The sequence below is a fragment of the Camelus dromedarius genome, chromosome 2 (assembly GCF_036321535.1).
Source record: "Camelus dromedarius isolate mCamDro1 chromosome 2, mCamDro1.pat, whole genome shotgun sequence".
In the NCBI taxonomy this organism is placed as follows: domain Eukaryota; kingdom Metazoa; phylum Chordata; class Mammalia; order Artiodactyla; family Camelidae; genus Camelus; species Camelus dromedarius.
The window spans coordinates 83366136-83392299 of NC_087437.1; the positions used below are offsets into that span (position 1 = coordinate 83366136).

Below are 26164 nucleotides of genomic sequence, written 5' to 3' on the forward strand. Positions count from 1 at the left end.
AAAAGTCAATGATGTCTATCCTTACTGTGCTCACTAATATTTTAATGATCACATTAACCTAATTCTTAGACAAATATATCTAGTGTAAATATTATTATCCATGCATTTAACAATTACTTATTTAGACCATACCATGTGCAAAGCCCAGGGCCAGTTATTATGCTCTGTTTAAACAGAGAGTTAAAAGGAGCGAACAGTGACTATTTTCCTGGAAAATGTTTATGTTTTTAGCACTTTTCTCAGGGCACCTAAAACGTCCTTGTTCCTTAGGCTATAAATAAAAGGGTTTAGCAAGGGAATTATGACTGTGTAGAATAGTGAATACACTTTATCTTGGTATTGATCTGGGCCAGACCCAGGACGCACATACATGAAGAAGAGAGTGCCATAGAACAAGGAAACAGAGAGCAGGTGGGCACTGCACGTAGAGAAGGCTTTGCTCCTGCCCTTTTTGGGCTTCTTTTTCAGGATGGCAAAAAGGACACCAGTATAAGAGACTATAATGGACATAAAAGTAAAAGCCTGTATACAAGTGGCAAAAATAAAAAGCACTAGTGCATTAATAGGTGGGTCAGTGCATGAAATTGTGAAAAGTGGCAAGATTTCACAGTAGAAATGATATATTATATTGGATCTGCAGAAGGTTAATCTAAATAACAATCCTACATGAATCACAGGATGCAGAAAACCAATTACATATGACACACTCACCAGCCAAGTGCAGAGTCTGGTGGACATCACCACTGGATAAAGCAAGGGCTGGTGTATGGCCACATAGCGGTCATAGGCCATCACTACCAGGAGGAAACATTCTGTGGTTGCACTGGCACCAAAAAAATAGTATTGGGCCATACATTCAAAGAGGGATATCATTTGACTCTTGTCTAAGATGTTGACAAGCATCCTGGGGGTCACAGAGGATGAAGAAAAGGCATCTGCAAAGGCTAAACTGCCCAGGAATACGTACATGGGGGTGTGAAGATGGGGGTCCTTCCAGATGAGAAAAATCAGCCCAAGGTTGCCCACCATGGTGGTGAGGTAGATGCTCAAGAACACCAGAAACAGGGGAACCTGCAGCCCTGGAAGATCTGTAAGTCCCGTGAGAACAAACTCAGTCACCAGCGTCTTGTTTGCCTCCATCAAATGTACTCAGGCTGTCACTGCAATAGGAGAATGGAAATGAAAAAGTTAATCAAGATTCATGAAAACTTATCTTAGGTGTCAATGTCATATTTCTCTATTTCACATGTACTTTACTGGGCAAATATGAAGATATAGGGTTTTGTCTTTTTAAAAACACACAGAAGAGTATTAAGTATATTATAAAGAATTTTGATGAGGAAGCATTTTTTAGATGCTTTTTAAAAATCTATATACATTTACTTAGAGGTTTCTGGAGGAGGCTCTAGACATAATTTGTCACTCATAAATACCTTAAAACTGAATGTGTTAACAGTGAAATGTACAAAGTTAAGAATAAAAAATACATAATGCATTTTATTCTACAATCTCTAAAAAGTGAGACTCTCGTTCAGGTTCCAAAATGTTTTCACCATTTCTCAAGAACTCTTTTGTAACTTTTCTACTGAACCAAAAAATGGGCTATATCTTTGTACTACTGATATGTGTTATTATTTCCTACTAAGACATTAATGGATAGAGTAATAAGACAGTAAGTTAAAATTTCATTTTTGCTGTTTCCAGTCTCTTCTTACGTTGTTTGATTATATAGTCATCAAAATGTACCCCAAATTCCTAGTAGGCTCTTGGTTATACATTCTTCAAATGACACCTAAATTTCAAATAGACTCTTTAATTTTCTCAAGAAATTCTCATATGTGAACATAATCATTCATTCAGCCATCAAACATTTATTTAATGCCTCCTAAGGTATGGTACTGTCTGTCCTAGCTCAGTCACACATTAAAACCTAACTGTATTTCACCAGTGATGCTAAAATAACCCCTCCTGTAAGAAGAAAATAAAAATAGGCATTAGCCAGCTTATCTGCAGATTTGGGAAGAATCTAAGAGCTAAGACTCTCCGTATTAATGTAGACAATTATCATGCAGTTAACCAAGAATGTTTTTAATATGTAAGAGGCACATAATTCTAAAACAATTATAAGGATTTCCCTTCCCTGCCCTTTTTGAGATTACAAGTGTGAGTATGAAAGCCAGGGTAGAAATATAACATTACAGAAGACAGCACAGTGGAAAGAATAGCCACTGTTTTGAATATCTGGATGCAATTTAAATAGTAAAAAATTAAATTTTGTATAAATCCAAATCAAATGAGGAGAGAAGATGAAGCACATTAGTAGGTAATGGCTAATATGAAGATAGGAAGGCAGAAAAGAGCCTCAATCTAAAAATGTATCTGTTAGTTTGATAATCCTGGGAATCAAGTGGAAACCCGGGGAGGGTAGAGGGTAAACCTAAATCCACATCCTCAAAATGCGTTTTATCAATGACAAATGATACATATTCAAAACATAAAATGTGTTTTGTGTATTCAAAGTGTTGCCTCAGTTATCTAAAGACGGGTCTAGCCGTTTAGAAACGGCTGCTCTAAGTTTGTAACTGTGCAAGGGAATACTTACAAGTCTTGGATTCATATCTCGCTGCCTTTCATGACATGTCCAGCCAAGTGAGAGACATTCCAACACATATTTTTATTTCTATAACCTAGTCACCAATTCTGCACAATGTAGCTGAAGGTTTCACGGCCAAGTCTCTGCTGTGCTGAAATGTTTTCTCAAAGTGCTTGCTTTGTAATTCAGAAAAGAAAACCATGTAGAAAATTTGAGTAAGATAGGGTTTGTGATTTCAGTTCTGATAAGAATAATCTTTGAACAGTAAATACTTTGAAGAATTGGGGTATTTTCTACAGAAAGTCATGGAGAGGGGTTTTTTTTTTTTCTTTCTTTTAAAAGGGAGGCTACATTAAAAGAAACAGTTCTGCATCTTCATAGGGAATAGTATAAGAGAAAATTTGTTTGAGTTTTATGTTAGACTTTAAATAATACAAAAGAGGGGCTGGTAACATTAGCAGTGGTCACTGAGTAAGCACACTGCTGTCAAATCTCTGAAAGTACCAGATTATCTTCATTTTACCTTCTGTCTAGAATACAATAATGAGGTGTGGCTCTGGGCAGATGTGGGGAACTCCTTTCTGCTCATTTCCAGAGAAGTACAATCTAAAAAAGAACCAGGTTGAAGGCAAAGGCATTTACTGTTCTTAAAAGCCCCATAACTCTATGATTCTTCACTGTTAAGAAATCTTCCAAATTCTATGACAGTATAGTAAAGTCCAGAATGAATTCTACTTTTGAAGATACAAAGTAGTAAACAGATTTGTTCTATAACTTATTATCCTGGCAAAGAAAATGTTCACAGAAATGTAACAAAATTTCTGAGTCAGTTCCACCTCTAAATTATTAAATGATTATGCCTAAACCACTTTATGACCTTGTTTTAAGGTTCTCACTGGTAAAACACTGGATTTTCTAAGGAACATCTGCTCACAGTCTAAGACTATGACTCCTCTTTGCTATTTAGTATATAGCAGAGTATAGCAATTAAGCTGTATATGTAAAAGCATTAATTCTGTATATGTAAAAGCATTAATTCAAATCTTCACTCTATAAATATATAGCTTGTATCCTTAAGGGTTCAGAGGTTTGAATATGTTTATTTAACTATTCAGTTTCAGATTGCTTTCTGCTCCAATTAGTAGATAAATCATCTGAAAAAAAAATTCAGATATTTTGACAGCTCCTAAGAAACTCTTGGTATTAAAATGATATGTTCTATCACTTTTCATGGAAAGAATAATGACAATAAAATAAAGCACTGCATTCTCACCCAGTTCCAATAAGAAGATGCAGAGATGCCATAAGATATAAAATGTCATGAAGAACTCATGCTATAAGAACAAAAATGTCCAAAACAATTATTCATCTCATATTAATCTTCTTTAAGAATGCAGCTTGGAAGGAAAGATATTTATGTCCTCTCATCTTCATGTCTGTTTGTGAAGATAATATTGAAACTCCCTCAATGCCACTAAAAGATTCCCTGTAGAATAAAGTCATCTACTGGGCATACAGATCTATCAACAAATCACTCTGAAAAAATCCATTTGCACCTATTACTTTTATAACTTGTTTCTTCTAAAAAATAGTTTCAATTTAATAGTAGAAAAAATAAAATGTAGAAAAGCATGATGAAAAATTGTTGTAATCTCACTAATCACAGAAAAATATGGTTAACTTTTGAAGTTTGTTTTCTTTGACCTTTTAACCCATGCATTTAGCTATACTGGTGTATATTTAGATACAAAAGTTATACACACAATTATATATAAATAATTATAATACAGCCACACATATTTTACATTAATTATGTTATTTGAATAATTTATCATTTATATTCTCTTATGTTCTTAGTTTGAAAAACATGTAGATTGTCTCTTGGGCTACATCGTTTTTCCTAAAAAAACCCTGTAATTTTAAAGTTCTAGAATTGAAGCTAATTTGTCCAAATGTGTGCACGGCATTAAGAATATTCTTATAACAAATCTTCAGTGGGCCCCCTGGGAAAATTGTACTGAGTTACACTATATATTTTGAAATAGCAAGTAATAAATTTCCCAATCTTTACTTACTTTTTGGTAGTGTAAAGACTGGGAAATTTAAAATACAGCTGACTCTTGAACAACACAGGGTTGACTGGGTGGGGAAACTTACACTCAGATTTTTTTCAACAGCATATACTATGGTACTGCACAATCCCCTCCCCATTGGTTGAATCCATGGATGCAGAACCATGGTTACAAAGGAAACTTGGATATGGAGGAACGTATATTCAGAGAGCCTACTACAAGTTGTACTGATTTTCAAATGAGCAGAGGGTATACACACACACACACACACACACACACACACACACACACACACATACATACACACATACATATATTCACATAATCATACTTATCTATATCTATTTTTATGATTAAACTTGGCAAGAAATATGCCTGACCTATATGTATTTGGCAAAAATGTAAAACTACTGAAAGGTATAAACACTTGTTTAAGGTATGAAAATTCATACATTAAATAGAAAGAAATTTTAAATAGAAAGACTTCGATCCAGTAAAGGTGTTAATTTTCCCAAATTAATATATAAATTATATGCAATCACAAACAAAATCACTGAAAGATAGTTTTACCACCAGCTTTGTTCTTTTTAAGATGGCTTTGGCTATTCAGGGTCTTTTGTGATTTCATATGTATGTTAGGATTGTTTGGTCTAGTTCTGTGAAAAATGTCCTAAGTATTTTGATTGAGATTGCATTAAATCTGTAGGTTGCTTTGAGTAATATGGATATTTTAACAACATTAATTTGTCCAATCAAGAACGCAAGATATCTTTCCATTTCTTTGTATCATCTTCAGTTTCCTTCATCAGTGTCTTACAGTTTTCAGAGTATAGATTTTTCTGCTCCTTGGTTAAGTTTATTCCTAGGTATTTTATTCTTTTTGATGCAATTGAAAACAGGACTTTTTTTGCTTTCAGTTTCTGATAGTTCATTATTAGTGTCTAAGAAAGCAACAGGTTTCTGTATAATAATCTTGTATCCTGCAAATTTACTGAATTCATTTTTTAATTCTAATACTTTTTTGGTAGAGACTTCGATATAGAGTATCATGTCATCTGCAGATACTGACTTTTTACTCCTTTCCTTCCAGTTTGGATGTCTTTTATTTCTTTTTTTTTTTTTTTTTGTCTGATTGCTGTGGCTAGGACTTTCATTATTATGTCCAATAAAATGATGAATGTGTGCATCCTTGTCTTGTTCCTGTTTTTAGAGGAAAAACTTTCAGCTTTTTACCACTGAGTTTGATGTTAGCTGTGGATCTGTCATATATGGCCTTTATTATGTTGAGATATATTCCCTCTATACCAACTTTAGTGAGAGTTTTTAATCATGAATGGATGTTGAATTTTGTCAAATGCTTTTTCTGCATCTATTGAGATGACCACATGATTTTTGTCCTTCCTTTTGTTACTGTGTATCACCATCCTTATTTCCCTGGAATAAATCCCACTTGATCATGGTGTATAATCTTTTACATTGTTGAATTCCATTTGGTAATATTTTATTGAGAATTTTCATATCTAATTCATCAGAGATATTGGCCTGTAATTATTTTGTAGTGTCTTTTTCTGGTTTTGCCATCAGGGTAATGATGGACTTGTAGAATGAATTTGGGAGTGGTCTTTCCTTTTCAGTTCTTTGGAACAGTTTGAGAGGGATAGGTATTAACTCTTCTTTATGTATTTAGTAGCATTCTCCTGTGGAGCTGTCCAGTCCAAGGCTTCTGTCCACTGGGAGTTTTTTGATTAGTAATTCAATTTCACTACTCGTGACTGGTCTTTTTAGATTGTCTATTTCTTTCTGATTCAGTCTTGGAAGATTGCATGTTTCTAGAAATGTATCCATTTCTTCTAGGTTGTCCAATTTGTTGGCATATAACTGTTTATAGTATTTTCTTATGATTTTTTGTGTCTCTTTGATGTCAGTTGTAATTTCTCTCATTGTGAGCTGGTGTGCATGCTGGGGCAATCCCACCATACCAGTCAGAGCTCGAGACAGTTCCTCTCCACTACCTCTGTGAGTGCCAGCATGACAGCCCACTTCCATTCAGATGCAGTGCTGGAGTCAAGCTGGCTCCATCCCTGCCACATTCACATTCTCCTTGGCAATGGAAGGCTTTGCCCTAGTGTGGATCTGTGGCAGAGCTAGAGGGGCTGGGGTAGGTGCTTGGAGTGGGCTAGGGCATGCGCTTGGGAGGGCGGTCGAAACCTGGAGAATCCCAGGCAGTTTTAGTCGGTTTCCTCTGCCATTTCTGGGAGTATGTAAGTGTCTGCATGCTCTTCATGAGTAGAATCTAGGTTTTTTACAGCCCTCCTGTCAGTCCTACTGGTTTTCAAAGCAGCTAAGGGGACTCATCTTCCCAGTGTCAGACCCCAAGCTGGGGAACTCACTATATGCTTTGAACTGCTTACTCCCCGGGGAGGATCTACAAACCAATGTAATCCCCCTGCTCTTCTGTGACCCTTCCTAGTGGTGCAGGTCCTGACCTGATTGCTTCTCTTCCCTACCCATCCTTCTCCAGGGGATCTTTCTTTGCAGCCTTGGTCATATAAAAGTTTTTCTGCCAGTCTTCAGTTTGTTTTCTGTAATATTTGCTCCACATGTATATGTATTTTTGATGTGTTCATGGGGGTAGGTGAGATCAGTGTCCTCCTACTCCACCATCTTTATCTCCTCTCCAAAGAGAAACATTTAAATATTTTCATGAAAATCACAGATATCATAACATTTCACAACTAAACACTTTAAACTGCATCTTTAACAAACGAGAACATTTTCCTTCCTAACTACAGTACTATTTTGAAATCAGACAAAATTAATACTATTCTCCCAATACCATCTAATAATCCATCTATATTTACATTTCTCCAGTTCCCAAACTGTCTTCTGCAGCACTGCATTGCATTTGTTTGTTATATCTGTTGATACAGAGCATTATCATTTCTTTCTGTTCCTTTTGTTCATTTTTGTTAATCTCAATGGTTTGGGGCTTTTTTTTTTTTTCCCAAATGGCTATGACGTCTGGAGTAATTGGGCCAGTTTTTCAATTGTCTTGTGGAGGGTTCCACATTCTGGATTTGTTTAATTGGCTTTGTTTGACTTGTTTTCCTATTCCCTGTATTTTTCTGTTCCCAGAGGAAATTATATCCAAAGGCTTGATTAAGCATCTTTGGCAAGAATACATCATAGATGATATTATGAACTTCATATTGCACCACACCAGGGAGCAAAAGAAGTCTGTCTTACTATTACTGAGGCTTAGTATGATCCACTGATTAAGGAGGTAACAGCAAGATTTCTCCATGTTTGTTTTCCCTTACATCTAGCAAGTAATTAATGATATGATCCTTTAGTACCTTGTAAATGTCCAGATCTTCATCCATTTTTTAGCTAACTTTTTTTTGAGGGGGGGGGGTCCTTTGATGATCCCTTCCAGATTCAGATGTGTTATTTGGAGTTTTAATGGTTTTTAATTTTAATTTTTAAAATTTTATCTCTTTTCTACATCATTTAAGTGGCATATTTTCTAGTTGTGACTAGAAAAAAAGGAAAATGTGGCATAAGATCTGACATGTATCATACAGAAAGAAGCAGAAATTTCAAGCAAATGTCTAAACATTATTTTGACTTATTTGACCTTGTCAGAAGTTCAGATGCTTCTTCAAGTTCTCCAGAAGCCCACTTCCTTCTTAGATGCAGTCAAATTGTTAATGATTCAGGAAAGTCTTAATTGGTATAACTTAGCCATTCAGTCAGCAAATATATTTGAGTGTCTGTTACAGTGGACCCTGGTCTGGAATCTTCTTTGAAAGGAAGGAGATGAGTCAATTAAAATGCAAATTGTTCCAAATTCTGTCTCATTCAGTGATTTCTGTTTCTTACATGTTGTAAGCAATTGGTTTTTCTATCTCTTAATGATCAAATTGTTTCTTATTAGAACACTTGTAGAACATTTAGGGCAATACCACTTTTTGAATGGATTTTACGTGTTTTTTTAGGTCTCCTATGGCTAATTCTTTTCATTTTTATTTTTAATTATTTCTTTTATTAAAGTATAGTTGCTATACAGTATTATATAAGTTTCAGGTGTACAATATAGTGATTCACAATTTTTAAGCCTGTATTTCATTTATAGTTATTATAAAATATTGGCTAGATTCTCCAGGTTATACATTATAGCTTTGTTGCTTATTTTATACCTAATAGTTTGTACCTCTTCTCCCCTACCCCAGTATTCCGCCTGCCCCTTTCCTCTGCTCACTGGTAAACACTAGTTTACACTCTATGTCTATTAGTCTGCTTTTTTTTTAAATTAATGATAATATTTGTATCATGCTTTAATTGCCAGCAGCAATTTTAGAGGACAATTGATATACCTATGTGCTTGGTTTTAATCATCTCACTTTTGTTTTTGTTTTTGTTTTTTTTAACACCTTTACTGTGGTATGATTCCTGTACAGTAAACTACAAATATTCCACATGTACAGCTTGATTCTAACTATAACAAAAATTATATTCCCTGGTTTGTTGTATTTTTTGGATCCCACATATAATTGAAATCATACAGTATTTGTCTTTCTCTATCTGACTTGTTTCACTTACCATAATATTCTCTAAGTCCATCCATGTTGCTGCAAATGGCAAAATTTTGTTCATTTTATGGCTGAGTAGTATTCCATTGTATATATATATATATATATATATATATATATATCACAATTTTCTTTATCCATTCATCCGTTGATGGATACTGAGGTTGTTTCCATATCTAGACAGTTGTAAATAATGCTGCTATGAACACTGAGGTGCATATATCTTTTTAAATTAGTGTTTTTGCTTTTCTAGGATATATACCCAGGAGTGGAATTGCTGGGTCATATGGCAGTTCTAGTTTTAGCTTTTTGAGAAGCCTCCATAGTGTTTCCCATAGCAGCTGAACCAATATACATTCCCATTAACAGTGTATGAAGATTCCCTTTTCTCCACATCCTTGCCAACATTTATTATTTGTATTCATTTTGATGATAGCCATTCTGACCAATGTGAGGTAATATTGTGGTTTTGATTTGCATTTCCCTGATGATTAGTGATTTTGAGCATCTTTTCATGTGCCTGCTGGCCATCTGCAATTCCCCTTTGGAAATATGTCTATTCCATTCTTCTGCCCATCTTTGAACCAGGTTAAAAGTGCGAGGGTGGAAAAAGTTACTCCATGTGAATGGAAATTAGAAGAAAGCTGGAGTAGCAATACTTACATTAGACAAAATAGACTTTAAAATAAAGACTGTTACAAGAGACAAGGACACTACATAATGATCAAGGGATCAATCCAAGAAGAAAATATAACTTATTTGTAAGTATATATGCACCCAACATAGAAGCACCTAAATATATAAGGCAAATATTAATGGACATAAAAGGAGAAATTGACAGTAACACAGTATTAGTGGGTACTTTACCACCCCACTTACATCAATGGACAGATCTTCCAGACAAAAAGTCAATAAGGAAACACTGACCTAAACTGATGCGTTAGACTGAAGGGACTTAATTGCTGTATAGGGAGCATTCCATCCAAAGCAGCAGGATACACATTCTTTTCAAGATCACATGGAATATTCTCCAGCATAGATCACATGATAGGCTACAAAACAAGCCTTGGTAAATTTATGAAGATTGAAATCATATCAAGCATCTTTTCTGACCACAACACTATGAGACTAGAAATCAACTACAAGAAAAAAACTTCAAAAGACACAAACACATGGAGGCTAAACAAGCACTACAAAACAAAGAATAGATCACTAATGAAATCAAAGAGGAGATCAAAAATTACCTAGAGACAAATGAAAACAAAAACACAACAATCCAATACCTATGAGACATAGCAAAAGCAGTTCTAAGAGGGAAGTTTATGGTGATACAAGCTTACCTCAGGAAACAAGCAAAATTTTAAACAACCTAACATTACTCCTAAAGAAACTAGAGAAAGAAAAACAAAACCCAAAGTTAGTAGAAGGAAAGAAATCGTAAGGATCAGAGCATAAATAAATGAAACAGAGACTTTAAAAATAATTTTAAGATCAGTGAAACTGGGGTGTTTTTTTGAAAAGATAAACAAAATTGATAAACTTTCAGCCAGACTCATCAAGAAAAGAAAGGAGACTGCCCAAATCAATAATTAGAAATGAAAAAGGTGAAGTTGCAACTGACACCACAGAAATACAAAGAATCACAAGAAACTACTGTGACAACTACAAGCCAATAAAATGGACAATCTAGAAGAAATGGACAAATTCTTAGACAAGTACAATCTTCCAGGACTAAACCAGAGTGAAATGTTGAAAATATGAGCAGATCAGTTAGCAGTAATGAAATTGTATCAGTAACTTAAAAACTCCCAACAAGCAATAGTCTAGGACCAGATGGCTTCCTAGGGGAATTCTACCAAACATTTAGAGAACAGTTAGCAATTGTCCTTCTGAAACTATTACAAAAATTTGCAGAGGAAAGAACACTTCTGAATTCATTCTATGAGGCTACATTACCCTGACACCAAAATCAGACAAAGATATCACACAAAAAAAGACAATTACAGTCCAATATCACTACTTAACATAGATGCAAAATTCCTCAATGAAATACTAGCAAACCTGATCCAACATTAGAGTAAAAGGATCATACACTATGATCACATTATCCCTAGGATACAAAAAATTTTCAGTATCTGTAAATCAATCACTGTAATACATCACATTAATTAATTAAAAAATAAAAGTCGTATGATCATCTCCATAGATGCAGGAAAAGCTGCATAAAATTAAAAATCCATTTATGATAAAAACTCTCTAGAAACTGGGCAGAGAGAGAACATACCTCAACATAATAAAGGCTGAATATAACAAACCCACAGCTAACATCATACTCAACGGTGAAAAGCTGAAAGCATTCCTTCTAAGATCAGGAACAAGACAAGGATGCCCACTCTTGGCACTTATATTCAACACAGTTTTGGAAGTCCTAGCCACAGCAATAAGACAAGAAAGAGAAATAAAAGTAATGCAGATTGGAAAGGAAGAAGTAAAACTGTCACTGTTCACAAATGACATGATACTAAACGGAGAATCCTGAAGATGGTACCAGAAAACTACTAGTGCTCATTAACAAATTTTGTAAAGTTATAGGATACAAAACTAATAAACAAAAATCTGTTTCATTTCTATACACTAACAATAAAACTACCAGAAATAGAAATTAAGGGAATAGTATCATTTACCATTATATCAAAAAGAATAAAATACCTAGGAATAAATCTACCTAAGGAAGCAAAAGATCTATATTCATAAAACTGTAAGATGCTAAAGAAAGAACTTGAAGACAACACAAACAGATGGAAAGATATACCATTTTCTTGGATTGGAAGAATTAATATTGTATATAATATTGTAATATAATAAATGACTGTACTGTCGAAGGCAATATACAGATTCAATCCAGTCCTTATCAAATTACCAATGACATTTTTCACAGAACTAGAACAAAAAAATTCAAATTTGTTTGGAAACACAGGAGACCCTAAATAGCCAAAATAATCTTGAGAAAGAAGAATGGAGCTGGAGGAATTATGTGCCCTGCCTTTGTGCTATACTACAAAGCTCCAGTAATCAAAATAGCATGATATTGGCACAAAAACAGACACATAGATCAATGGAACAAGGTAGAAAGCCCAGAAATAAACCCACCACTTATGGTCAATTAATCTATGACAAAGGAGATAAGAATATACAATGGAGAAAAGACAGTCTCTTCAATAAGTGGTGCTGGGAAAACTGGACAACTACATGTAAAAGAATGAAATTAGAACATTCCCTAACACCACATACAAAAATAAACTCAAAATGGATTAAAGACTTTAATGTAAGACAAGATACTGTAAAACTCACAGAGGAAAACATAGGCAGAACACTCTTTGACATAAATCAAAGGAATATTTTTTTGGATCTGTCTCCTAGAGTAAAGAAAATAAAAGCAAAAATAAACAAATGGGACCTAATTAAACTTAAAAGCTTTTGCACAGCAAACCGAACCATAAACAAAATGAAAAGACAACCTACAGAATGCGAGAAAATAGTGGCAAATGATGTGATCAACAATGGATTAAATTCCAAAATACACAAACAGCCTAATATAAAAAAAAAAACCCAATCAAAAAATGAGTAGAAGGCCTAAATAGACATTTCTCCAAAGAAGGCATACAGATGGCCAAGAGACAGATGAAAATATGCTCAATATTGCTAATTATTACAGAAATGCAAATCAAAACTACAATGAGGTGTCACCTCACGCCAGTCAGAATGGCCATCACCAAAAAGTCTACAAATTATAAATGCTGGAAATGGTGTGGAGAGAAGGGAACCCTCCTACACTGTTGGTGGGAATGTAAATTAGTGCAGCCACTATGGAGAATAGTTTGGAGATTTCTTAAAAAACTAAAAATAGAATTACTTGATGATCCAGCAATCTCACTCCTGGTCATATATGGAAAAAACTATTCAAAAAGATACATGCACCCCAATGTTCATAGGAGCATTATTTACAATAGTCAAGACATGGAAGCAACCTAAATGTCTATTGAGATAGATAGATAGATAGATAGATAGATAGATAGATAGATAGATAGATAGACAGACAGACAGACAGACAGACAGACAGACAGACAGATAGATAGATAGATAATGGAATATTACCTGACCATAAAAAGGAATGAAATAATGCCATTTGCAGCAACATGGATGGACCTAGAGATTATCATACTGAATGAAGTAAGTCAGACAGAGAAAGACAAATATCATGATATCGCTTACATGTGGAACCTAAAAAAATGACACAAATGAACTTATTACAAAACAGAAACAGACTCAACAGACATAGAAAACAAACTTATGGTTACCAAAGGGGAAAGTTGGGGAAGGAATAAAGTAGGAGTTTGGGATTAACAGGTACACATTACTATATATAAAATAGATAAACAAGGACCTACTGCATAGCATAGGGAACTATGTTCAATATCTTTAATAACCTATAGTGGAAATAAATCTGAATATGTATATAACTGAATCACTTTGCTGTACACCAAATCTGGCCAAAATCTGGAACAGTGACAATGCCAAATGCTAACAAGAATGTGAAGCAATAGGAACTCACATTCTTTGCTAGTTGGAATATGAAATGGTACAGCCACTTTTGAAGACAGTTTAGTGGTCTTTTACAAAACTAAACATACTCTTACATTGCATACTCCTACAACTGCATTCCTTGGTATTTACCCAAAGGAGTTGAAAACTTATGTCCCCTGCACACAGATGTTTACAGCAGCTTTATTTATAATTGCCAAAACTGGGACCAAGATGCCCTTTATAGTAAGTGAATGGATAAATAAACTGTGGTACATCCAGACAGTGGAATATTATTCAGCGCTAAAAGGAAATGAGCTACCAAGCTATGAAAAGATATGGAGGAAACTTAACTGCGTATTACTAAGTGAAAGAAGTCAATCTGAAAAGTCTACATACTGTCTGATTCCAGCTATACGATATTCTGGAAAAGGCAAACTATGGAGACAGGAAAAAAATATCACAGGTTGCCAGGGTAGTGGGTCGAGATATGAACAGGTGGAGCACAGAGTATTTTTAGGGCAGTGAAATTATTCTGTGTGATACCATAATGATGGATACATGTCATTACACATTTGTCCAAACCCATAGAGTGTACAACATCAAAAGTGAAGCATAATGTAAAGTATGGACTTTGGGTGGCTATGAATTATCAGTGTAGGTTCATCAATTGTAACAGACATACCACTGTGGTGTGGGATGTTGATAGTGGGGGAGGCTTTACCTGTGTAGAGGAAGAGAGTACATGCAAATTCTCTGTACTTTCAGTTTTGCTGTGAACTATAAACTGCTCTAAAAAAATGTCTTGAGGGAAGAGGATATAGCTCAGTGGTAGAGTGCCTGCCTAGCATGCACAAGGTCCTGAGTTCAATCCCCAGTGCCTCCATCAAAAATAAATAAAAACCTAATTACCTCCCTTAATTTTTCTTTAAATGTCTTAATTAAAAATGAAAGAGAGAATTCTGGAGATGAATGGTGTTGATGGTTGCACAAAAATTTGAATATACTTAGTGCACACCTAATTGTACATTGAAGAATGGCTAAGATAGTCAATTTTATGTTATGTATATTTTACCCCAATTTTTAATTGGGGTAAAAGATAATTATATTTCTGTATACTATAGACATGCATCCTACCACTGAACTATACTCATCCCCCAGAAAGCCAAAATTTTAAAAATCAATGCCATTTATAATAACTCCAGAAACATAAAATTCTTAGGTATAAACCTAACAAAGTACAGACAAGATCTAGATGCTGAAAACTATAAAACATTGTTGAAAGAAATCATAAAAAACCTAAGTAGAGGCATACATTGCTCATTGATTGGAGGAGTCAACATAAGATTTAAATTCTCACCAAACTAACCTACAGATTTAATGCAATACCAATCCAAATCGTAGCAGAATTTTTTGTAGATGTGGAAAAGCTGACTCTAAGACTTATTTAGAAAAACAAAGGAACTAGAATGACTAAAAGAGCTTTGAACAAGAATAAAGTTGAAGGATCTTAAGATTTATTTACTATAAAGTTACAGTTATAAGACAGTATTTGCAAAAATATAGTAACATAGGCCAATGTACCAGAATAGATTTTTGCCTATAAGCAATAGGAAAACATTGTAACCAGAGAAAAAAACTAGAAAAAGAAGTATCATTGGTATAAATTTGGCCACTGCATATGGAAGACATGAAAGCAGAAAGACTTGGGGCAAGGAGACTGATTGAGGTATATATTTATATTAGAGACAAAAAGGTCTAGTGGCAATGGGAATACTAAGAAACTAAAAAAAGTTTTGTAGCAAAAAATCCCCAAATAAACAAACCAAAAAAATTCAAGTCTTGAAAAGGGAGGGGTCAAAAATGACTTCAACATTTCAAGACTGGGAGACTGGAAAATGGTGGTCATTTTGATCAAAATCATGATGTTGGAAATGCAAAGACTATATTAATAGAGATGAATAAAATTGGCAGTTAACATTAATTAAATTAATTCTTGTATTTTCAACGTACTGAATTTTTGTGCTGAACACATAGCACTATCCCATCAATTTTAACTATAACCCTAAGAGACAGGTCCTAGCAATATCATTCCTAATTGGCATATGAAGTACCTGACTCAGAGAGAAATATCAAGCCATTGCCAGTGTTCACACATCTAGTAAGCGGAAGAATTAGGATTTGCACCTAGAAAATCTGTTGCCAAAAATCACATTCTTAACCACTGTATTTGTCTCCTCAGGGATTTTTAAAGTCACCTAAATCCATCTGCCTTATGAATACAGAGGAGGAAATGGAAGCCCAAGGGGTTAAGGGCTTTCTAAAAATCATACAGTAAGTGCCCTGTCGCCCAGAGCCAAGTTGCCTAGCTCCTTATCCTGTGTCCTTTCAATATATTACTCATTATCTGCACTTATTTTGATAGAAAGCTGCCTTTTCCAATGTTCACCTCTACCGCCTAGCTTTCCTAGAGATAAAATAAAATGCAGTTCTTAAATCTAGGAAAAACATGAAAGCTTAAAAAGACGTGAAAGAGAACATAAAATGCTCTGTTTACATCTAGGAAAGACCTGAAGTTTTCAGTCAGAGAAACCAACAAACAGTATTAGTCAATCTTCATGCAAGGTAAATTGCATTTTCCTCAATAACAGGGATTTTCTTTTTGCCTAATCATTTGACATTATGTCATTAATCTTTTCATTTAATTTTGCAGTGTTGGGAAATTGGGAAGCACTAATCTGTTTGTGGTTTTCCTTTCCTAAGGAAGAGAATACATATTTAATGCAATATCGTGTATATGCTTCCATCTAGTGGTTATATTCTATTATTACACTATGATGAAGATTGCTTTCCTGTCCCCCACTTTCCACTAAAAGGGAGTCACCACTCCCATCACAGGTAGTTCTGAATCTCAGGAGTGAAGTGAGAGGGGAATGAAAGAGTGGGTGGGAAGGAAAAATACTCTAGTGAGGCTCTCATAATTCGGGGAAACGGAAGTGGAAACACCACTTAGAGTGAGAGCAAGGTTTTTGGAGGGTTAGCAAATGCCCCCTACTGGGTGCCCTAGGCACTTCAGGCTATGTTTTATTTCCAGGGTACCAAAACAAATGAATTGTGTGCTTAATCTCCCCAGTCTTAGTTTCCTCAATACAAAAAAAAAAGAAGGTAGTAGGTAGTAGTAGTAGTAGGTAGTAGGTAGTCTAAATAATCTCGGAAGGTCTTTTCATACCAACATTCTATGACTCTGCAATTTCCCACTCAAGGTATTTTGCCTGTTTGACATCATGCAGGCACACTGGGAAATTTCTAGAGGCTTGGAATTTGTTGTTGTTATCAGGTGTTATTGATCCAATATAAACAGGACCTTCACTTTCCTTGTATTTTCTCTTCATAAGCAAAATAGCTGCATGTCCCAAGATGAATATTGAGGACACAGCCATGCTATCCAGGTCTTCTCTTTGACTCCCTGCCAAAGGAACAGAAACTGGCTGACATCATCAGAGTGGAAGGAGAGTGGACAGGAGGCAGTTGATGCAAGGGAGAGCTTGAACCATTACAAAATTCTCCAGTGACCCTGTGATTAATTTTGTTTCCTGGTAGTTACCACTTCCTAATTTTGACAGATGTGGTTTTCTGCTTTTTTTTTAAGAAGCTTACTGGGTTTGCAAAGAAAGCACTAAAGGGATAAGGTCTAGGGAGCGGATTCAGGATCAACAGAGACAGATGCCTTACTGTAATTGAATTGAAACCCTGAGACCTTCTCTGGGCCAACTCTTTGTAAGCTAGTCCATTGCCTTATTTTTATTTTTATGCAGACTTAAAATTCATAACTGACAAAATATGAACTGCTTTTATTCCTCCCTTAATGTTAATGTGGATATGGGTATCTGGTCTAGCAGAGATTATTCAATAAAGAGGTCAGCTGGATTTGTATCGTTGGTTAATTTCTACATTGTAGAGGGGGGAACCCTGATGTGATTATGTGACGGTGAGGAGACATATGATCTGCCACATATTTCTGAAAAACATGTGCTCCAAAAAAGCTCCACTGCTGGCCTGACAGGTGGATAACTTCCACTTTAGGGCTTCATTCCTTCAGGTCAAAGCATTGCTTCAAGAAATCCCCTCTTACTGTCTTGCTTACCCCTTTTCAGCTACCACTATTTCATTGTGAACATTAAAGTTTAGTGTTCATCAAAAGTCGTCTCGATTGCTAGGACCCAGAATTTTGATGAGGAGGATATATAAAGCATAGATTTACCTGTAAATCAGAACTTCCAAACTGGGTCCTCTGGAGGAGCACTTTATTTTTTTTTGAGAAATATTAGTAAATCTGGTGGAATTTTTTTTAAAGGAGATCTGAGGTCAACCAAGTTTGAGAAACAGAATTCAGCAGAACTAAACAGGCTTTTTCACTGAAGCTTTTAAGGGAACAAATATTTATTAAACACTGATTACATGCCAAGAATGGTTAGAAGTGTTTAGGATACCCCAGGGAACAAAACAAAGAATGCTTCCTTGTAGAGCTTACACTCTAGCAGGATTAGACAATAATGAATAATAAATACAATGAGTTTACTGTATAAAACATGCTAATGGAGTATATGATAGATTGGTAACACAGGTTGTGGGAAGAAAGGGAGTATACTGCATTTTTTTAAAGAGTGGTTCGGGTATGCATCATGGAAAAAATGACATTTGAGCAAAGATTTAAATTCATTAAGGGAGTTAGTCATATGGATTCCCATGTGAAGAGTGTGTCAGGCAAGGTTGACCACCAGTGCAAAGACCCTGAGGTGGGATCATGTTTGGTATGTTCAAGGAACAGCAAAGAGGCCAGTGTTAGTGGAACTGGTGGTGGGGTGGAGGGAACAGCCTGAGAAACCAGAAGGCAAGGAGGAAGGGGGAGTTGTAGATTATGTAGGGCTTTCCTGGCCATAGTAAAGACTTTTTAAATTGAAGAGACTGAGAAGCAATTGCAGAGTTTTGAAGGGAGGAGTAACTTGATCTGACTTATATTTTTAAGGGATCACTGTTTGCTCTGTTGAGAGTTGACTGAAACAAGGCCAGGGAAGAAGCCAGGAGACAGGGCACGACTGCAATCATTCAAGCAACAGGTGATGATGACTAAAAGGCTAGGGTGGTAGCTGAGCTGGTGGTGAGAAGCACTTGGACCCTGGATGCATTCTTAAGGTGAATTGGACAAGAAGTGTCAGACAGATGAGTCAAGAAAGGACAGTGTTGTTATCAGCTGAGATAAAGAAGGCTATAGTGGGACTGGAGGGAGGGATGTTAACAAGCTGGCTTTTGGACATGTTGAACTTGAGGTATTTATCAGACATTCATGTGGAAATATTAAGCAGGCAGTTGGGTATGTGTCTTAGTCCACTTGGGCCATTGTAATACTATATCACACATGGGCAGCTTATAAACAACAGAAATTTATTTCCCACAATTCTGGAAGTTGAAACTCCAAGATCAGGGTGCCAGCTTGGTCAGACTGAGGACTGTCTTCTGGGCTGCAGACTTCTGTTGTGTCTTCACATGATGGAAGGCGTAAGGGATCTCTCTGGGGTCTCTTTGATAAGGGCACTAATCCCATTTTTGAGGGCTTCATCCTCGTGACCTAATCACCTCCCAAAGACCTGGCCTACTAAAACCATCACCTTTGGAGATTTGGATTCCAACATTTGTATTTTGAGGAACACAAACATTGAAACCATAGCAATATAAGATGGAACTTTGGGAGGAAAGCCTGGACTGAAAATATAAATTTGGGAGTGTTTGGTATCATTTTTAAAGCCTCTAGACTGGGTGAGATCACTAAAGATGTAAGAGAGGCAAGTACTCAAGTACTGAGTGTAGGACTGCGCCAATGCTATGGAATTAGACAGAGAAAGGGGATCAGAGAGAGAATGACCAAGAGTTAAGAGGAAAACAGGAGAGTACAGCACAGCACAGAGAGGACAGGTAAAGGAACTGTTTCAAATAAGAGGGAGAAATCAAGTGTGTCACTGTGTCCAGTAGATCAAGTAAGACAAGGACTGTGACTAGACTGTCGGACTAACATCCTCCTCGTTGCTAAGGGCCACTCTCATTGAACCATGTAGTGTGAACTGTGAATCCCCGAGAGGGCAGTGAAATGCATAGTGTTTCCCAAACTCACTTAGCACAGAACATTTTCTCACAAATCATCTCCAGTGTAGCCAAGAACTACTCTGGCAAATGTCAGTGTAGATAACAGTACTCAGTGAAGAGAACAGATCTGGGTAGCACAGAGAGCTGGGGTCAAGAGTTGGGGGCCCTGGATCTCATGGGAGCACTTAGATGGAAACCAAACTTTGACCACATTGACATCCTCCAGCTGCCATAGTGACAGTAGCTTAAGACCAGCAACTTCCCTTACATTTCCTCTATTGACTGGCTTTCTGCACAAGAGGAAAGCCTACTGGCCCAGAAATACATGAAAAAAATGCTCAAATTTCTCTACGCATTAGGGAAATTAAAATTAAAACTACAACATTCATTGCATTGGGTAATTTTTCAAAGCCTGATAATATCAATCTTGAAAAGATTTTAAGAACTGAGGGCTCTCATTCACTGCTAGTGGGGCTTTAAATTGGGGCTGTCATGTTAATGAGCATTATGGCAGTCTCCTGTAAATTTGAAGATGTGAAAATGTTCAGCCTAGCAGTTTTACTTCTAGGTATTTACCCTAAAAAAACTCTTCCACATGAGTGCAAGATAATGTTGACAAAAATGCACTGTAAGATTGTTTATAATAGATTGTTTGATAGAAAAAATAAGAAATAAAGTCCATCAACAGAAGGATGAATAAGAAAGGTTTTAATTATCCACACACTGAAATAGTGGTTAAAAATGAATTAACTAGGGCTACATCTATCAACATGATAAATCTAAGCACAATGTGGGACAGAAAAAATATGTTGCAGAAATAAATTTAACACCATTTTTATAAAGTTTCCTGAAACATGCAAAAGATTTGTGAATTATTTATGAATATATATAATAGTATAACTATATATGATGATAAACACTAAATAGGGGATAAAGGAAGAGGTAAGGATTTATTACATCATTCTGTATAATTGTAGTATTTTAATATTTATAATATTTTATATTAACCATATTTTAAAAAGGAAAGAAAGACATGCCGAAGAAACGGAGGAGGAGGTGATAATGCATCAGCTAAGAGAAGGTGTAACCCAAGCCAAAATGAATGAACACAATCAAGCAATTGCACAAGGCGTCAAGGAGACAAATCAATTCGAGGAAATTTTAGAATTCCTTCACAGTATATTCCTGGGAAGAGAACAGCATTCTTCTTGAGTCCTAGTAAACAGGTCAGATGTCACTGTATTGCTCGCCCTGTGATTTCCCAGTTGGAGAAATTGAATTTCACTGACATGTCCATTCATCATAAAGGGAATATTTCCAGGGAATATTTCTACTCTATGTGTGCAAAGTACCCTTAGAAGCCTATTTGACCATAATTTACCCACTGCCGAAGACTAATTTCTTTTTATTTATCTGGCTGCTCACCATATTAAACCTTAAACTGAACCACTTTTGTTATCAGTGGAACAACCATCATCTTAAACTATGTTTATTAATTTGACAAAATAATAATTTAATTTTTTCTTTGTACTCTGGCCATCTGTATGCATTTGGGGAGGGAATGATTCTTTTCTTTCTGGATTAAAAAGGAACCGTGAGATAAAGGAAAAGGTCTTTAAAGTGTAATTAAAATTAATCATCTACGTTCTCATTAAGCATATTACTTTGCTGAGTATTTAAATATATTTAAATGATATTGTGTGGGATTAAGGGGACTTAATGCCTGACCTCACTTCTTTGTCTGCCGAGGACCACAGCTGAGTTTATTGAGGAGGGGATCAAGCATCCCACTAAGAACCTCCCCTGGAAAGAGGGACTAAAGGGTGGAAACTGAAAATGAAAAAAATCTGCTTTATTTTCCTTAAATTGCTGACGATCCAGACAGATGTTTGCCTGTAAGTGATGTCAATCTACTTAACCTACTAGAACAAAAGACCATCGAAGGCAATGTCTCTCTTTTTCCCTTGATGCCTTTTCCCTGACACTCTAATTACTTTTTAAAAGACACAACAAGAAGCAATATTGGTAACAGTATTGGTTGCATCCGTCTACCTTCCTTTCTTTTGGAAGAGATGATCCTGGCGTCCCTATTGGTCTTCTTCACCTGCATCTGGATTACACTGACACCAAATGCTTTTGCTGCTGCTGAAATCAAGAAGCCCCACCAGTGCTGCTCCTCTTCAATGAAATGGACCCGGTAAGATATCCACAACCCAAGGGGGTTATAGCTCAAAGGTAGAGTGCGTGCTTAGCATGCACAAGGTCCTGGGTTCAATCCCCAGTGCCCTCCTTATATAAATAAATAAATAAATAAACAAACAAACAAACAAACAAACAAACCTAATGACCGAAAGATAGCCGTAAGTTAATCTCTATTTCCCTCACTAGCCACCTCAGACCTGTGGGGAAATAAGTCTTCAACAGTAGCCCAAATTTGTGGCACTGATTGTCTCTAGAGATAGCATTAACTCATTAAAATAAATCACCTCTGGTTAGCATGGAAAGAGCAGTATTTGGGGTCTCTGCTGGCATTTGCATTTTTTAGGAAAAAAAATACAGTTCAGGGGCTCATGTGTGAATCTTCTTCCAGGTAATGTATTTCTCCAATGAGTAATGCATTTATTATAAAAAAAACAGCATGTTTAATGTTTCTTCAGAACTTCTCTGAGTACACATCAGTCTAAGCACCAATTTCTAATGTCAAGTACTTGCAGAGTGTATAGTTCTATATATTAATGAGACAGTAGTGAAAGGCATTAAAGCCATTTGTTGTTTTTTTTTTTAAGATTAGTTTTCCATTTTGAAAATCACCTTTGAAATATCATCCTGAATGTCACTACATCACCATTATTATCTTATCATCAATAATGGAGAGTATATTTGGACCTGCTAGTGAAGGGGCACAGCCCTCTGCTAGAATGATCAGTTCTTCCTCATTTGCTTGGGGCTTCGTGGTTTTTAGCACTGAAAGTCCCAGGGACACCCCTCAGTCCCAGGCAAACTAGAACAATTAGTCACCCTTCTACGTATGTACCTTTAATGGTCAAAGAATGTCCTGGGGGGAGTCTGTCCTTTTCAACAAGCACAAGATTTCCAAAAAGACCCAGTAGGCGAAATTGAGGACTGAAGGTGAGTGATACCACCCAGCCAACCGTGGCATCCGTGAGGTGACATATGTCTCAGCCAGATTGCCCTCACATCTTGAATATTTATGAAGAACTCACAATAAGATCACGAAAGAGAACATAAAAATTTAATAAATCCTCCTGAAGACTCAGGTTTAATGAACAAAAACAAAAGCAAGGTCGGGGGAGGGAGATGTGGGGGGAGGGAGAGGTCACTAGATTCCTGATCTCTGCTCTGCTCTTAAAAATGAAGGACTGCCTCTCATACTTCCCTTCCAGGCTTCTGCTTCCACATGCAGATCTGAGATGCTATGAAATCTTGTCCAGTTTAACCACTTTCTGAGTCTTCTTCAAGGCAATTAGGCAAGCAATACTTGGGAAACGTGGGGTTGTATAACCAGGCTATATGCTTTTTCAGATTGCTTATAACATCTGTGTAGTATATTTTATCTAATTTTGAACAAATGGAGACTGCTTAAAAATACCATCTGCTACTCAAACAGTAGATTCGTCCAGTTTGTTTGGTGGATGTGTAGATGAGAAGGGAGACTGTCACAGGAGTTAATTTCACCAGTCCCCTGTCATTGGAAGAGTGGCTGCAGAAAAAATCTACCATGTATGTTTTTTAGGTGTCATTTTTAAGGGACAAGAGGAGAACACCTGTTCTTTGTGGTAGGGTGGAAATGTTTTTCTTTAAAAGTTTAAATGAAGAGGGAAACTCAGGCTTTCTGCAGTCAAATGCTCTAACCCTGAGCTATACCCCCTTGCCTGGAAACTCAGGCTTTCTACTCCATGGCACTGTTACTGAACCAAACTTGGGTCCACTTTCCTACACACAGTAAAGCCAATCTGTTAACACTGGGTGGGGAAGGAAAGTGCAGCGTTTATTGTTAAGGTGTCAGACAAGGAGTTTGGGATGGCTGATGCTCAAAAAACCTGAACTCTCTGATGGGTTTCAAGGAAGCATTTTTAAAAGCAAGGTAAGGGAGGGGAGTCACAGAGTGTGTGATCAGCCCATGCACAATTCTCTGATTGGTTGATGGTGAGATAACAGGGCGGTGTCACAGAAGTTAACATTATCAATCCTCAGGCTCCGGTAGGTCTGGGGGCTATGTGCTCATGGTCATCAAGTAGTTAATTTCTTCCATTTCATGGAGGTTTTAGCGTCTGTAAAACAACTCAGGAAATGTGCATCAGATACTGTTATTTGTGTACTTCAGGGAGAAACTAAAGATTCTGTGACTTCCCTACGGCTGATTTACTGTTTAACTTGTTACCAGTTCTTCTGGCCCAACTGCTACTTTTGTCACTACATGTTCACATCCTTTCAATCGTTAATTCTTGAGCCAGGCATTTTTGACTAAGAGGAGGCCTGGGAGACTACAGCTTTTCTATAAACAAGAGGTAGGCAGAGGACGTGGGGGTAGAGTTCTGCCCCGGGAAGGCCCCATAAGGTCCTGTTTGTTATAAGGCCAAGCATGTTTGTTTTCACTTCTTTATATCCTAAGTGATGTACCCCTTTCAGTGAAAAGCTACAATATGATTCATTAAAATTTATATCTGATTCTTTTGTTCTTCAAAGAAAAAATCCTTTAGGACACGAGGGATTGCATAAAACATAGACCTTGGTTCTGAAGTAGCCACTTAGGATGAAAGACAGGCATTTTCCCGAGTGAACAGAGTAATTCAGCCAGCTGATTTCTGAGCTGTCACTCAGCACTCACTCATGTAGATTTTAAGACATTTTAGCAAAAATGCTGAAATTACTATATAATGTAGTTTCTAGAGTAAGGAGCCCAGGATTCTTCAGACCTTAGTCTGTGAATAAATACTGTGACATTTTTTGCCACATGCCCAGTCTGATTATCAGTAACTAGACAAGTAATAACGGAATGAATTAACAATCTACTCTTTCAAAATGCAAGAGAACTAGTAGAATGAACATAGAAGAAAGCCCTCAACTTTCTTTGAAAATTAATAAGTATATTTATATACATTATTTTGAGCTAATTTTTCTAGTCAGGCCCTTGAAGTCTTTGCTATTGACTATTTTTATTCAGAATATAATTTTACTTTTTGCTCAAAGATTCTGTTTTTCATCCAAATATCTTAAAAATCTTTCATCCAAAGATTCCCTTTATTTCTTAAAAAACAAAATGGGGGAGAGGAGGAGTTGGAGAGCAAAGTAAATATGGCAGGGGAAAATGTTCCTGTTTTGCGTGGGGGAGACATCTGGCTCCCTAGGGCTGCAAAGAGGATTAGGCAGTAGACTCACTAAATATTTATTTATTCATTCTTTCTCAACAATTGTACTGAGTGCTCCTAGTATGGCAAGTGTTGGGTCGGGGGTTAGGAGGAACCACATACTGTCTCTGGCCTTAGGAATAATCTGCAGAGTGCCCAAGTCTGCTCAGATCCACTTGCAAGAGCCAATTGTTCAATTTTAAGGCTGTTAAAAAATAAACATTATTAAAAATTAAATTATATAAACACACAAATAAATTATGTTTAAAATGAAAGTAATAAATACTTAAAATTCGCCACTTCCTACTTTACTCCATTTTACTATGATCTGTTGTTTTCAAGGTTATTTATGGCTATGACACCTCGTATCTATGTGGTAGAAATACTACACTATACTGTGCTATATACTCCCCTATAGACAATAAGACACTAAATTATATTATATTAATATTATATTATATTATATTATATTATATTATATTATATTATATTATATTATATTACACTTCACTACACTATAGGCTGTGCATATCTCTGTCATATCCATAGCTTGAAATCAACTACAGTGGAAGTATTTTTATGTCATGGAAATCAGCAAACACTACATATAGGGCTTTTTTAAATTTTTCTGGAAAGCCATGTGTTAAACAATTAACCAGCATATCAACCTAATGTAAAAGCCAAGGGTTTCCCAGAGATTGCAATTTAACTGCTACTGCAGGTGAGACAGGAGGGAGTGAGTGGCAGAGACGGTGGCAACTACAGGCAGTCTGCTCCCCTGGGGGTTGTGGCTGGACAGTTTCAGCCTTCTCTTCTGAT

General features: G+C 36.2%; 2 protein-coding genes across 2 annotated transcripts in view; one reads left to right on the forward strand and one right to left on the reverse strand.

Annotated features, from left to right (window-relative positions):
- Positions 1–219: 219 nt before the first annotated feature.
- Positions 220–1180, reverse strand: LOC105087800 (olfactory receptor 5AC1-like). Its single transcript, XM_010978562.3, has one exon. It carries the CDS (start codon positions 1138–1140, stop codon positions 220–222), a length of 921 nt encoding a protein of 306 aa, XP_010976864.1. The 5' UTR covers positions 1141–1180.
- A 20868-nt stretch (positions 1181–22048) lies between these two features.
- The window catches only part of GABRR3 (gamma-aminobutyric acid type A receptor subunit rho3), a 44586-nt gene continuing 40470 nt past the window's right edge, over positions 22049–26164 (forward strand). Inside the window, exon 1 of the mRNA XM_010978501.3 lies at positions 22049–22173. Coding sequence (XP_010976803.1) covers positions 22049–22173 — 125 coding nt within the window. The remainder of the gene's footprint in view (positions 22174–26164) is intronic.